General features: G+C 36.3%; 2 protein-coding genes across 2 annotated transcripts; both read right to left on the minus strand.

Moving 5' to 3' along the window:
• Nucleotides 1-180: 180 nt before the first annotated feature.
• LOC137741321 (protein NUCLEAR FUSION DEFECTIVE 4-like) lies at nt 181-3,044 on the minus strand. The gene has a single exon (XM_068481042.1). The coding sequence runs from the start codon at nt 2,659-2,661 to the stop codon at nt 934-936; it is 1,728 nt and encodes a 575-aa protein (XP_068337143.1). The 5' UTR covers nt 2,662-3,044; the 3' UTR covers nt 181-933.
• A 7,116-nt stretch (nt 3,045-10,160) lies between these two features.
• On the minus strand, nt 10,161-12,051 carry LOC137743665 (protein NUCLEAR FUSION DEFECTIVE 4-like). Its single transcript, XM_068483594.1, has one exon. It carries the CDS (start codon nt 11,907-11,909, stop codon nt 10,230-10,232), a length of 1,680 nt encoding a protein of 559 aa, XP_068339695.1. The 5' UTR covers nt 11,910-12,051; the 3' UTR covers nt 10,161-10,229.
• Nucleotides 12,052-15,087: the final 3,036 nt, after the last annotated feature.

Consider the following 15,087-nt stretch of genomic DNA (forward strand, 5'->3'; position numbering starts at 1 on the left):
TTCATCTTATTTAAGGATTAAAATCTAGTTTTCTAGAAACACATTGATTTAAGATGTAAAATATAAACTTCTTTTATTTTTATAATTTTTTGTATGGATGAAACCCAATGGAAGATACTAGTAGAGTCATTAATTCCCTCTAAATAAAATTCAAGCTACTCATGAGCTTTACGAGTTGAACATACTAATGTTCAAGCTTGGCTTGTTTTCTAATTGAACCAAACAAGACTTGACTTGGAGCTTCAACAAGTCAAACACAAGCTGAACTCGATGCAAGCTTGAACTATTTCAAGCCAATTTACAGTACTAACCCTCTAGTATTATAGCATAAGATTTTTATTTATTTATGTCGAATATTTGATCATGATACATTGGAGCATGTTGAAGGAAAATCCCTCTTTGGAGAAATGGTTTTGAGCTCCCTAAACGTGGAGAGAAAGAGCGGATATTAGATAGGGTGACTTCATATGCAATTTTCAATATTTTCTAACAAGTTTTATTTCCTTTGTTTTTAGCAAAGCATTGCGAATAAATCACGTTCCTAAATTGAGATTCTTTGAGTTTTCATACTCCCAAATCCCCCTCCTACTCTATATCCGTGCTTCATAGATTAAGAATAACACTGTCACTAATATAGCCACTCCATTCAGGACGAAATTAATATTTGGGATCATTAACCTCGAAATCACAAGCAATTCTTCAACCAAAAATAAGCCACAATAGAAATTTATGACTAGTTAAAGATACGGAGCATGGTTTGCACCAGCCACTTCAAAAAGGGTTAGATAATAAAAAGACTTTCTATCTAGCTAATTTAGCTGAAATCTACTGAAAATAAAATATAATCATAAAAATAATAATATAGAGAGTGCCCTCCCAGATGCTGTTAGATTTCAAGTTTTTGACCCGGTGAGAATTAAACCAAACAGATATCTATGCAGGCTCTCTATACTTCTTATAAATATCACCTTTGTAGAAGTCTCTAGTCCTTACCACCAGAATCAGTGAAACAAGAGCACCAAAGAATGTGATACCAGCCAGAATAGAGAAAGACAGCCTATAGCATTGACTTCCAAGGCAAGTAAGCTCCTTCACCGATGCCCTCGTCAGCCCTTTCTTTGCTAGCTGCTTCAGTGCCTCTCTATCATAGAGCATCCCGGTCACCTTCACATTGAGAATATAGGACCCAAGGGGACTTGCAAGCTGCCCACAATTGAACAATGTAGCGTAGTATTTCAGGCCAAAGAGCTCGGAAATGATTGTGAAAAGCAATGTCAGTTGAGCGCCGAAAGAGACTCCGATTACCACCGATGCCACGTAGACCGAACCCCGGAACGGGAAGGCGATGGAGAGGTAGGAAATGGATGATAGAACAAGCATGATGGTCATCATGAGTGTTCTAGGGACTTTCCACTTCCCCATTAGGGTTTCTGAGACAAACCCAGAGAAAACCCTACCAAAATAGTTCCAAATGCTCACTAAAGAAACAAATGTGCTTATTGTTTTGGTTGGATATCCTAATGCCTCACCAATCTGCCCTAAATTGTCAATTGCTGTCAAACTTGATCCAAGTCCACAAAATGTTGCAATGAACAAAATAATCATGTCCGTACTTAAAAGTGCTTGTAAAATTGTATAATCTTCACCTCTTGTTGGTTTGTTGCATATGTCGCCGCAACAAGATGTGCTCTTTTTGTTTTGATCTTGCACGGCTGAGGAACTTGACGCCGGATCCAAATCATCCTTAGCTTCTTGGATTTCGCTCGGCTTTTCAACAGTGATCTCTGTCGGTGGATCAACTGTTTTTTTCTTGAGGTTCCAGAGGACTAGCTCTTCTCGAATGGCAACCCCGAGAGGGATAAACATAAACAGGCAAACAACGGTAGCAGTTCCAGCATAGGCAGCTTGGGAGAAAGCAACCTTCCTTTGAATCAAACTCATAGCCATGATGAACAATGCAAGGGAGATTGAGATGTAGAGGAAATGGTAAAAAACCCTTATCTCATTTTTTTGCCTAACCACTTGCATTGGCCTAATGGTGTAAACAAAAACTACTGATAGTGCAGCGGGCAGCCACCCAATTAAAAGAATCAATGATTTTGAGTCATTAGGGTATATGGCAAGGTAAAGTTGGGTAAAAATAGCTCCACTGAGCCCAGTAAAACCTTTTAACAGACCAAGCATTACACCTCTACTTTCTGGGAAATTTTTTACACAAGTGACAAGAGCTCCCGTATTTACAAAATTTTGAGAATTGGCTCCAACGCAAATGTAAAGGCACATCTGCCAAACTTTAGGTTTTGCAATTTTTTCAGTGACAGCAAGGTAAATCATGAAATACCCAACAAAATTCAGGCCTGATCCTAGTAGAAGGACAAACCAGGTAGGGGTTACCTCACCAATTAGCCCTGAGAGAACACCAACATTCGCACCAAGGTCTTTGAAGAAGCCTAGCATGTTGAGGGTAGTTTGGTCATATCCAAGAGTGGACTTGATGTCTTTGGAATATACACCAAAGAGATAGGTGGCACCAGCTCCTGCCATGATCAGAAAAGATGCAAAAACCGTGAACCATCTTCCTTTCACCACCTGCAATGCAAATTCACACGGTCCACCTCCATTGCTGCTGCCGCTGCTCCTAGAACTACTCATTTTGGCCATGGCTGTGGTACCCCAAGCTCGATACAAACGATGCTGGAGAATGGGAGTATCGTATTGAGGACCTCGATCGCAGAAAGTGAATGCTTTTAACCAACTTCGAGCAAAGACACTAGCAATTCTGATAGAGGTTTAAGAAGAGAGAAATTAAAGATGGGGTTTGGGTTGATTTGGCATCGAGTGGCAGATTTATGAGAGGGTGAAGTGCCAAGAGCCCCCATTAACTGATGGAAATGTGACAAATGGGGATGTGGGAATTGTATTATAGTAGGCAAATTAGGTCGAGTAAAGCGAGCGAGTTATTTTGTGTGAGCCATTAATTAAGGTTCATGCTTATCATGTTAATCCAATGTTATTGTCTTCCAATGCAAAATCAAAGATTTCTATGGTTTCTGTTTTTTTTTTTGGAAAAGAATCGATAGCATTTTATTCAGAAAATGATAAATCAAACTTCATGGAAGAGGGCCTCCACAATCACATCTAGAGGCTCCTTAAACCGACAAAAATCACTAGAAAAGGAAACATCCAACTTGGCCATACTATGTGCCACAACATTAGCAGTACAACACAAATAACACACCTGCGAGTCCACAAAAACCCACAAAAGAGCATGGATATCTTCCACTAGAAGATCAATCAGTGAAGACCCCTGGACGCGATTGCCAATAGCCTGAACCACCTGCAATGAATCACTCTCCATAATTACTCGTGCCAAATTCCTATCCAAATATCCTTTTTTTTTTTTTGTCAATTTGAGTAAGAACTTATCTTAATTTTCTATATGGTTATATTTATTTCTACTTTGGCAAAAAAAAAAAAAAAAAAAAAAAAAAAAAATTTCTACTTATTTTGGTAATTAATAATTGTTTAAATCATGTAAGCAAACACTTATCTTACCCATTGAAGAACATAAGAAAATGATGTGAAAGTGATGTGGCAACATAGGCCAAGGATCATTTCCATGCATTCCCTTCTTTTTATAGGTACCGATTATGAACAATTGGTCCTCATTAAAACATAATCCACTAGTCATAAATACAAATTAAAGACCATTGCAGTGTATATTACTCTTCACACGAGTGTTTTTTTTCCTACGAGCTTGTTGGTTTTTTTTTGCAAGACAGAAATGTAAGACAGATACTTAACACGGACCATAGATCATAGATATGCTATTAAATCACGAAGCACAAGAACAATGTTGCAGTGCAAGGACAAGAAGAAAACATACCTGCAGAATTCGATGCAGAAGAAGAAGCCATTGCAGCTTTGGAACTATTACCTCTTTAGCAAAACACAATTGCTCTCCAAATGATAGGTCTTTGGAACGAGATAAGCAAAGATATTGCAAGAGCAGTGACTAATGTTCATATATATATATATATGTATGTATGTATGTATCAAATGTCCCCAACTGATTCTCCTATTAGAATCAGTATAGGAGACAATCTACCAAACGATATTAGCACAAGAAAGAACTTACAAAATCTGGATTACCCTATAATAATCCTACAAGGAATACAAGACCAAATCCTTGTACGAGTTCTATTCTTAAGCTTATCAACACTGAGTTTCAATCCAAACCAAAGTCGAATTAACTCTCATAAACATATTAAGACTTCTTTATAGCAATCTGAGACAACAAGGATTATTACCAAACCGTATGAATCATACTCATACTCTAACATTCTCCCACTTGAGTATGATTCATAATAATGAATAATCATCTCAAATTCAATATAAAGGTAATCACATAAGTTATTCATCAACACACTAGTACATAGACACAACCAGCTTACATAAACCAAAACAATGAATTTATAATTGCCTCTGCAACACAAAATATAGATTTAACTTACAAATCACAATGTCCAAATCATGTTCATAGCAATGTATCTAAGCTCAAGAGTAAACCAAGACGTCTACACCCACTCATATAGCCCAAAATTGATATCTTAAATACCAAACATTCTTGACAGTAAGCTGTCAACTTAAAATTATTCATAATTGCATGAATAGCACAGTTATGATCCAATCATCAGCTTTATCATATTCATAGAAGCGATCACCAAATCTTTTGGATAACAAAAACTTAACCTCATATACAACGTACCTATGCATTTTAAAGTATTGAACTTAAAAATCTTTTTTGTTGCATCGCATAATTAACTCAAAAGTCACAACATACTTAATTTGCACTTTGTAATTATGTGAACCAATATAGCAAAACCAAACCGATTTGCTCCCACTTATCTAGGCCATACTTAACACAACCAAGTTAAGTACAAGTTAATAGCAACTATATTAACTAAAAATCATTCCAATACAATGGATGACTAATCAAAATCCATATGGAAACCAAATTCGTTTCCTTTTGAATGCTAACATAATAGGATCCTTCTCATTACTTAAACAAATTAAGTAACACAAATAATTCAACCAATTGCTTCAATAAAACCATAAACTGGTTTTTAAGCATCCAAATGAATTATAATGGCCGGCCTAAATTCTCTTAACCTTATGCTTACATTTGAACATATGATTCTCCCACTTAAGCATAAGCAGAATGTACTGCACAACCGATAAAGAAACCGGAGATAGGAACCAATTGGTTCCCGATTCCTCACCAATTGCATAATCTCAGTTTAGTCATATACACCTAAATCATTATGCAAACAGTCTATGTATCAAAAGATAGTCACAATCCATTCGGAAAAAATTATCTCACATAAACCCAAAATCACCAGTTTCAACAATGATCAAAATTAGAATAGCAAGCACAATATTTTTGCATTCAATTTGATCCTAACTAGTTCAATATTCATCGAGCAAGATCAACCAAATTTTGATAATGTCTGGATATATATCACAACAATATGTCTTGATTAAAACGGGATAATCAAGACCACTATTTCTTCTGGAGAACTCAAAGTTCATCTTCCTCCCTATTTGTGATTTCAACCAAAAGATAATGGCGAAAGCATTCATCATAAATGAAATCACAAATATTCAGATACAATAAGCATGCATCTTAAACTCCATGATTTTCACAATACAATAAGCACAGGCTTCCTTATGAATTCATAAATATAGACAACAGCTCACATAAGCTAATTTGTTTATCATCCTTGTATATGGATGACACAAGCTAATTCTCAAAATTTATAGCTTGACCTATATAATCATACAAGTAAAATTTTAAGGCTAAGATCAATATATATTGTCACAAAATCTAATTTGGGTCAACTAATGAAAATAAGATCATTACAAAATAAAATCCAAATTACACCAATGTATACATATCCGGCATATATGGACAATAACAATTCTACCCAAAACATATTTCACATATATATGTTCATCTATTTTCTTGTATGCATGCATCAATATGCAACGTGTATGCGCGAATGCTATCTCCATATACATGTTCAATTAGCAAGAAATTCCCTACATGATATTTGAACCAAAAATTGATGCATTTAGTTTATGTATCATAAATAGGAACAATGCCATCCAAATTCCATTAGTTTTCCTTTTAATATTTAGAACCACTTAGTCATTAAGCATATATACTTGCCAAAATTCATTTAGACAGTATCAATTTATGGAGTACATGTCACATCCCGGCTCGGGCGGGACCACTTCCCGGGCCCGCTCCACCACCGTAGCACGATATTGTCCGCTTTGGGCTTACCATTCCCTCACGGTTTTGTTTTTGGGAACTCACGAGCAACTTCCCAGTGGGTCACCCATCCTGGGATTGCTCTAGCCTCCTTCTCGCTTAACTTCGGAGTTCCTACGGAACCCGAAGCCAGTGAGCTCCCAAAAGGCCTCGTGCTAGGTAGAGATGAGAATATACATTTAAGGATCACTCCCCTGGGCAATGTGGGATGTCACAATCCACCCCCCTTAGGGGCCCGACGTCCTCGTCGGCACACCACGGCCAGGGTTAGGCTCTGATACCAAATTTGTCACATCCCGGCCCGGGGCGGATCACTTTCCGGGCCCGCTCCACCACCGTAGCACGATATTGTCCGCTTTGGGCTTACCATTCCCTCACGGTTTTGTTTTTGGGAACTCACGAGCAACTTCCCAGTGGGTCACCCATCATGGGATTGCTCAAGCCTCCTTCTCGCTTAACTTCGGAGTTCCTACGGAACACGAAGCCAGTGAGCTCCCAAAAGGCCTCGTGCTAGGTAAGGATGAGAATATACATTTAAGGATCACTCCCCTGGGCAATGTGGGATGTCACAGTACACATGCAGTCAAAATGATTCCATCCCAAATTGATATTCATCATATATGTCCCAACACCAAACAGATAAAAGAGAACAATAGGTGTTGTATAAGAACAAGTTATATCCTCCACCAAGAAAAAATGCTACACTAATTTTTTTTTTTTTTTTAATGCAGCAAAAGATGATTTCAAACATCTCACATAAATCACAAGTTGGCATCTATAAAGGGATTTCGAGTTTAATCATGCATTCACAATATATATATAAACAAGCATACTCGAAATAACAAAAGCCCTAATTCATCATGTTTTAACTCATCACACTATAATCATGCATATGAGAGAATAATTAATCATGCGTGAAATAGCGGACTGAATTACCTGAATGCATCACTGGACCCATATTCGTCAACTCGATTGCACTTCCTCAGCTCCAAATGAACGAAAAAAATTATCCATCAATGCTCGAGACCATATGGATTGCCATCACCAAAGTTATCAGCCAGAATCCCGTCGGCACCAATTCCCAGAAAAGAACAATTCTCATTCAGATTTCAATAAAACAAGAGAAACAATAGAACAACGAACGAGTTAACGTCAATACGTGATATAACCCGAGTCACCCAACTCTCAGATCATATCAATATGAAGGACCAGAATGATAATATAATCTCAATATGCAGATAACATGATCTTTGTTCAATGGTTCTTAATAACACAATTAGCATATCAGAATACAAGTTTATTCATTACACTAATAATACAAGGAGGATTAATAAACCAAAATTATCTCAATCTGCAAACATCATAATCAACATAGCGGAAGCAATAATTTCGAAAATCAAAATTATGATGTTTAAGAGAGATGTATACAGCTAAATTACTATACTTATCATCAAATAAGCAAGCATAAAAAAGTTCTCTCAACCCCAGATTGAGAAACACGGGTTTCTCCCCTTCCAAACTGACAACAGTAAAAGTTTAAAAATAATGAAACTCTAGCTTCTGCCTTTTATGCAGCCAACATTCAAAATTAAACTAAAGTTATTCCTTAAATGATGTCATATCACTTGTCTTTAATAATCAATTGAACAAATTTGACCTCCAAACCAGTTCACTATTGTTTTTTTTTTTTTTTAAATTAACAGTTGAAAACTTTCAAGTTGATTCAGCAGTATCCATATGTAATTATGGATCTTCATAACTCACATTATTTAAATCTTGCTATCTAACTCAAATCTTCACCATAACAGACACAATTTTTTTTTGAAAAAATATGAATTTGTTAAAACATACCTCTCAAAATCGAGCACAAGGATTTGTAGTAGTAGATAAGAATCAGTGGAAAAGATGAAGATTTGTTGTGTTTCACAAGATACGAGAAGCAAGAAAACTTTACAACCAACACAAGCGAAGAGCAAAGAAAGAAGAAAGCAAAGTGCATATGCTTTTAACGGTCAAAAATTTTGAACGTTTTAAAAGGGTAACGACTCTTTTAGTGACACGGTGTCGTTCGCATCTTTTCCTGGGTTTAGAAAGTTCATGATGAACACCCATGTAATACTGATCAATTCTTGAACAAATCTTTCAAATTTAATAGCGATAATCAACTAGGCTCAGATACCACATGTAAGACAGATACTTAACACGGACCATAGATCATAGATATGCTATTAAATCACAAAGCACAAGAACAATGTTGCAGTGCAAGGACAAGAAGAAAACATACCTGCAGAATTCGATGCAGAAGAAGAAACCATTGCAGCTTTGGAACTATTAACCTTCTCCTCTTTAGCAAAACACAATTGCTCTCCAAATAATAGGTCTTTGGAACAAGATAAGCAAAGATATTGCAAGAGCAGTGACTAATGTTCATATATATATATATATATATGTATGTATGTATCGAATGTCCCCAACTGATTCTCCTATTAGAATCACTATAGGAGACAATCTACCAAACGATATTAGCACAAGAAAGAACTTACAAAATCTGGATTACCCTATAATAATCCTACAAGGAATACAAGACCAAATCCTTGTATGAGTTTTATTCTTAAGCTTATCAACACAGAGTTTCAATCCAAACCAAAGTCGAATTAACTCTCATAAACATATTAAGACTTCTTTATAGCAATCTGAGACAACAAGGATTATTACCAAATCGTATGAATCACACTCATACTCTAACAAGAAATGCTAAGGAGACTTTCTCAAAGCGAGACTCTTCATGAATTCTCTTTTAACATTAATTTCCATGTCAACATTGTGCAAAAAAATGAGGTGGCATGGTCCATGGAGAGTCCTATTTTTGAGAGAGTCTTCTTAGCATTTTTCTTTTTACAATACAACAATATATTTACACTAAAGGATTGAGTAATAAATTGTATCGAATTTGTCATTCACGAAATTCAAACTTAAAATCTCTCACTTATAAATGAAAAAAAATATATATATCACTACTTCCGTAGCATTGAGTAGCATAAAGCTGATTGGTTTTGTTCCCATTTGGACTTGAATCTAATTATATTCATATCACTACACGGAGAGGCTCACATATAATAACTAATAGAGTCTATAACTTGCGTATTACTCTATAGAATCGCGTAAGTTTCTTTCTCGAGGGAGAAAGTGAGGTAATAGATTACGATTATGATAAGTTTATAACTCGATTTCCTACAATTTGTATTGAAAAAAAAAAAATCGTAAATTTTGACCACGGTTTATCCAACTCATCTGTTTGATGGCTATGCCTAACATGGCAACATGCTCAAGTTTTCAGCTCTTATTCTACAATTTCAAGAGAAAAAAAAAAAAAAAAAAGAGATGTTGGTGGAGCTGGTGAAATTACCCGCAGTGACATGGATTTGTCGTAAATGGATGGCAGCTCTGATATGTCCAAAGTTTTGTTCGTTTATACGTCAAGTCTATTTTTTTGCGAACTGAAGAAATTAGGTGATAAAAGTTGTATGGTGTAGTAGGGATATATATTTGACCACATTAATTTTTATTAGAATGCGTGATTCAAATTGATAGTAGAATAGCATACGCATTTTTCTGGCACCGACTATCCGTCTCCTTGCTCGCCAAAACAGACCAAGTGGTAAAAGAAACAAAAAGTGCCCAATTGTAAATGAAGACACCACAAGTGAGAAATCACAATCTTTTCAGTAGTAGTAGCGTATGCATATATTGTTCACCAGGAGAATGTCCAACTGCTTCTTGGTGCACTTCATTTCTCAAGAAACTCTAATCCAACAATTCTGAGTGCATAACATATCAAATTCCACATCTTGTCAAATGCAAGAGATGGTGGTGTTCCAAAAAAACAAAAAATCTAGGAGTCCTCTGCTTCCTCTCTAAACTTCTTATAAATATCACCATTGTAAAACTCTCTTGTCCTCACCACCAAAATCAATGAAACAACTGCACCAAAGAATGTTATAGCAGCTAAAATTGAGAATGCCAACCTATAACATTGGTTCCCAAGGCAGATCAGCTCCTTCACCGAAGACCTCGCCATCCCACTCTTTGCCAACTCCTTCAATGCTTCTCTGTCATACAGCATTCCGGTAACCTTCACATTCAGAATATAGGACCCGAGGGGGCTTGCAAGCTGTCCACAATTAAACAATGTGGAGTAGTACTTGAGCCCAAAGAGCTCGGAAATGATTGCGAAAAGCAATGGCAATTGAGCACCGAAAGAAAATCCGATGATCACGGATGCCACATAGACTGATCCCGGGGCAGGAAATGCAATGAGGAGGTGGCCAACGCAGGACAGAAGAAGAACAAGAGTCATCATTAGGGGTCTGGGGACTTTCCATTTTACCAATAGGCTTTCGGAGACAAACCCCGAAAAAACCCTCCCAAAGTAGTTCCATATGCTCACCAATGACACAAATGAGCTTATTGTTTTAGTCGGATATCCAAGAGACTCACCAATTTGCCCCAAATTGTCCACTGCTGTCAGGCTTGACCCGAGTCCGCATAGTGTTGCGATGAACAAAATGAGCATGTCGATGCTTAGCAATGCTTGTAAGATTGTGTAGTCCTCTCCTCTTTTTGGTTTGTTGAATACATCAACAAAACAAGAAATCTTTGTTTTCTTTTCTTGCTCCTCTTTCACTTCACTTTCTTGTGCAGGAAGTTTCGTAACAGTTAACTCGGTTGGAGGATCAACAGGTTGTTTCATGAGATTCCATAGGATTAACTCCTCTCTAATTGCAATACCAAGAGGGACAAAAAGGAAAAAACAAACCACAGAAACACTTCCAGCATAAGCAGCTTGTGAGAAATCAACCTGCTTCTGAAGTACAATCATAGCCATGAGGAAAACAGCAAGACCAATTGAGACATAGAGGAAGTGGTAAAACACTCTGAGCTCATTGGGTTGCCTAACAAGCTTCATTGGCCTAATGGTGTACACGAAAATTACCGACAGTGCAGCCGGAAGCCAAGCAATGAGAAGAATCATGGATTTCGAGTTGTTTCCATAAACCGCCAAGTAAATTTGAGTGAACATAGCTCCACTGAGTCCAGTAAACCCCTTTAACAATCCAAGCATAACGCCGCGACTAGCCGGAAAATTCTTCACACATGTGACAAGAGCTCCTGTATTTGCAAAATTCTGAGAGTTGGCTCCAATGCAAATGTAGAGGCACATGTGCCAAACTTTTGGCTTGGGGATTTTGGCAGTGACAGCAAGCCAAATCATGAAGTAGCCTGCAAAATTCATGGCTGAGCCAATGAGGAGGACAAACCATGTTGGTGTGACTTCACCAATGAGCCCTGAGAGGACACCAACATTTGCACCAAGGTCCTTGAAAAACCCTAGCAGGTTGAGGGTAGTTTGGTCATAGCCAAGAGAGGACTTGATCTGCTTGGAGTAGACACCAAAGAGGTAAGTAGCTCCAGCTCCTGCCATTATGAGAAATGAGGCAAAAACTGAGAACCATCTTCCTTTAACCACATGGACTGCAAATTGAAATGGTTCACTCCCTCTCTTGATGCTCATTTTTTGCGATGGCGGTATTCCGGTGCGCTGTTTCTTGTCGGGCTAAACTGCAAAGGAAATTTAGTAGGTGTGGCTAGCAGAAATTTGTGTATTTTTTTGTGAAGATCTGAGGAAAAGAAAATTTGCAGATGGTCTTTGGGATTGGTTTGATTCAGATATTTCTAGTACTAAAGGCCAAAAGGGCTGTAGTATAAATAAAACATAGTGAGGGATCAAGTGGGAGGATGAGGATCCTCTTTGTGATGATCCCGATGATTTTTCAATCATATATGTTCATCGTATATCTTACGATCAGAAATTATTAAATTTTTTTTATCTAAAATTGAGTATAAATAGAACCTGACGAAAACTGATTAACACAATGTACGATGAACGGACGTGATTGGAGAATCCCCAAGATCCTCACAAAGAGAATCTGAAGAGGATCCTCAATGCAAGTGAGTCTGGATCCATGTCAGATCATCTTTGTAAGGATCACAAAAATTCGTGAATCGTGTCTGTTCATTGTACATCATGTGGTAAAAAATTATTTTAAATATTTTTATTTAAAAATAAATATAAACAGTATTTAAAAAAAAAATTGTATGATGTATGATGAACGGACACAATTTACATATCTCTAGGATTCTCGCTAAAAGAATCTAGAAAGGATCCTGTTGGTTTTATATGAGTTGAGGAGGACCCACTTTTGCAATATCTTTATTTCCCCAATGTCACGGGCTCACAGATCTTAGTAGTGAAAGTCAACTTTAAGGTCACTTGGCCTCTTTTATCTTTCATGGCCTTGGGGTTTTTCATAACAAACGTTTCTACTCTATTGTTTGATTTTATCATGGAATGAGTGTTGCAGAACACATAATAAAAGTATAAGACTCATTACGCATAAGCTTTTCTCACTAAAATGAGTGTGTTTCTTATATTCAATTTGAGTTGTAATACTATAACAATTATTGATGAGTGTGTCATCCACAATAAACTTTATAAACAACTATATATATACTTGCGTCAAGCATCCACACGCAACTAACAGTAGAATATTTTCTTATTTCTATAGTATATTTACAAGTTTTGTGACAGATCTTATACTTTTGAATTATATTTGTAGAGTGCAGCCTCATCTCCTTATTTCAATTATATGAATAGAAGCCTTATTTTCAAAATTCTTATCCTTAAATCATGTTATTTTCTTTCTTAATTAATTAATTAATTGATATTATACTAGTGTTGACCTTTGGCACAAGCATCAAAAATCTTATCGTATTGATGAACATCGATCATAAATGATATGATCGTGATAGTGTACACCAAGTAAAAGTTGGATTACGGGCATAGAATTAGTGATAACGCAAATTCTATCTTTTAGTAAAGTCGAGCATTTTTCACTAATAAATTTAGACTATCGATTTTGACACTTTTTTTTAACGCCGAACACTTCAAATAATTATTGTAAGCACGCATTAAGGATGACATCACGGAGGATAATTCCCTTTTTCACATTATATTGGGGGGCCATAAACGAAAATAGCATATGCAATCCAATCATGACAAAGCTGATGAACTTGTAGGCTCGAAGCTTTATAAATCCAGGTCATGGAAAACCAACAGTATCTTAGGAATTCGTAAATTATGTTTGTTTATCGTACATTGTGCTGTCAGTTTTTGTCAAGTAATGTTTGTGTTCAATTTTAAATAAAAATATTTAAAATAATTTTTATCATATAAAATGAATGAATACGATCCAAGGATGCTCGAAATTCTCGCAAAGAAGATCCGGTAAGGATCCAGATTCCATGGAAAAGGCAAAATCTACCTAAAGTGGTACCGTAGTAGGTTAGTGTGGACCTGCAATCAGCCACATTTCTTGCATGATTCCCCCACCACCATAAAAAGCCTCTCACATTTAGGGTAGGAATCTTCTGCAAATGACGAGTGTAGAAAGTGATCAAGTTTCCAGGACTAAAATACTTGAACTTGAGGGAGACTTGAAAGCTTCATCCTATACTTTTACTTATCAGTCACTAGGTTGCAACCATAGAATCCATGTAATTTAACCCTCTAATGCATCGTTGTATTGTATTAATAGCGAGTGTGTTAAGTTTCAAATTAAGTGATCTCTATTTTAGCATGTGCGTCCTCTTAATTACGTTTGACATGTCTGTTTTATGTATGTTCTTAACGGTTTGTTAATAAATTCTTATTACCTTGAAAGTCTACTAATGCATCCTTAACTTTGTATCTTTTACTTTTATTTACTACGTTAATCTTATATTTAACGTTAACTTCATATCTTTTATTTTTGTTTTCTACGTTAATCTTATATTTAATGTTGAAATTACGCCGTTTTTAATCTATGCACAATTTTGTAAGTTATGCTAGAAAGGCGCTATATTTGTACCACATTGGTGTACGACATGAATTGGCAGATGATACATATTAAAATCACTATCTCCACCAAAGTGATTCTCGGGATGATTGGCATTACAAAATGTCTAACTTTGGTAAGCTATTTTGAATAATTGGTGTTATCACAGTATTCTTGAGGGCCACCACTAGCGACTATAAAGACTATTGTGTTTCCTTCAAAGAAATTCTTTTTGTGAAATGATATTTAATTTCAAATCAAAATCTCTCATGAAAAAACACTTGTATGGCTAGCCATATTTGGAGCTGATATCGATCCAACTCTTTAGAACAGTATAGCCGTATAGGATGTTTTCATGACTGACAAAATAAAAAATCTGTCGAGGAAAAAAGAGAAAAAAGACACATGAAATGAATCTGAGAAGATTGGGCCATTGGCTTCATCCGAATATATTTAATGAAAATAAAAACTCCTGTACACCTCGTGATAGAACAGTACTTAGCTGTTGAAAAATCAGTAGTAGCTCATGCTGCTAGCCAATCATAGACGGATACATATTCAATCTGTAATTACAAAATTAATTACTTGGACATATGTTATTTTTCAGTAGCTAAGTTATGTTCTATCACTAGACCTAAAGGAGTGTATATTTTCATAAAATATCTTAGGAATAATTTGTCACGAGTTTTAATATGAACAAGGAAAGAGGGGTAGGTGCATGCTTCCGAATCCGTTGTCCCTTTTGGTAGTAGAATACACTACACGTTAAACAGAAAATTGTGCTAGTTCATGTGCCACAACATTGGCTTCACGCTC

Source organism: Pyrus communis, chromosome 8 (assembly GCF_963583255.1).
Source record: "Pyrus communis chromosome 8, drPyrComm1.1, whole genome shotgun sequence".
Taxonomy (NCBI): Eukaryota; Viridiplantae; Streptophyta; class Magnoliopsida; order Rosales; family Rosaceae; genus Pyrus; species Pyrus communis.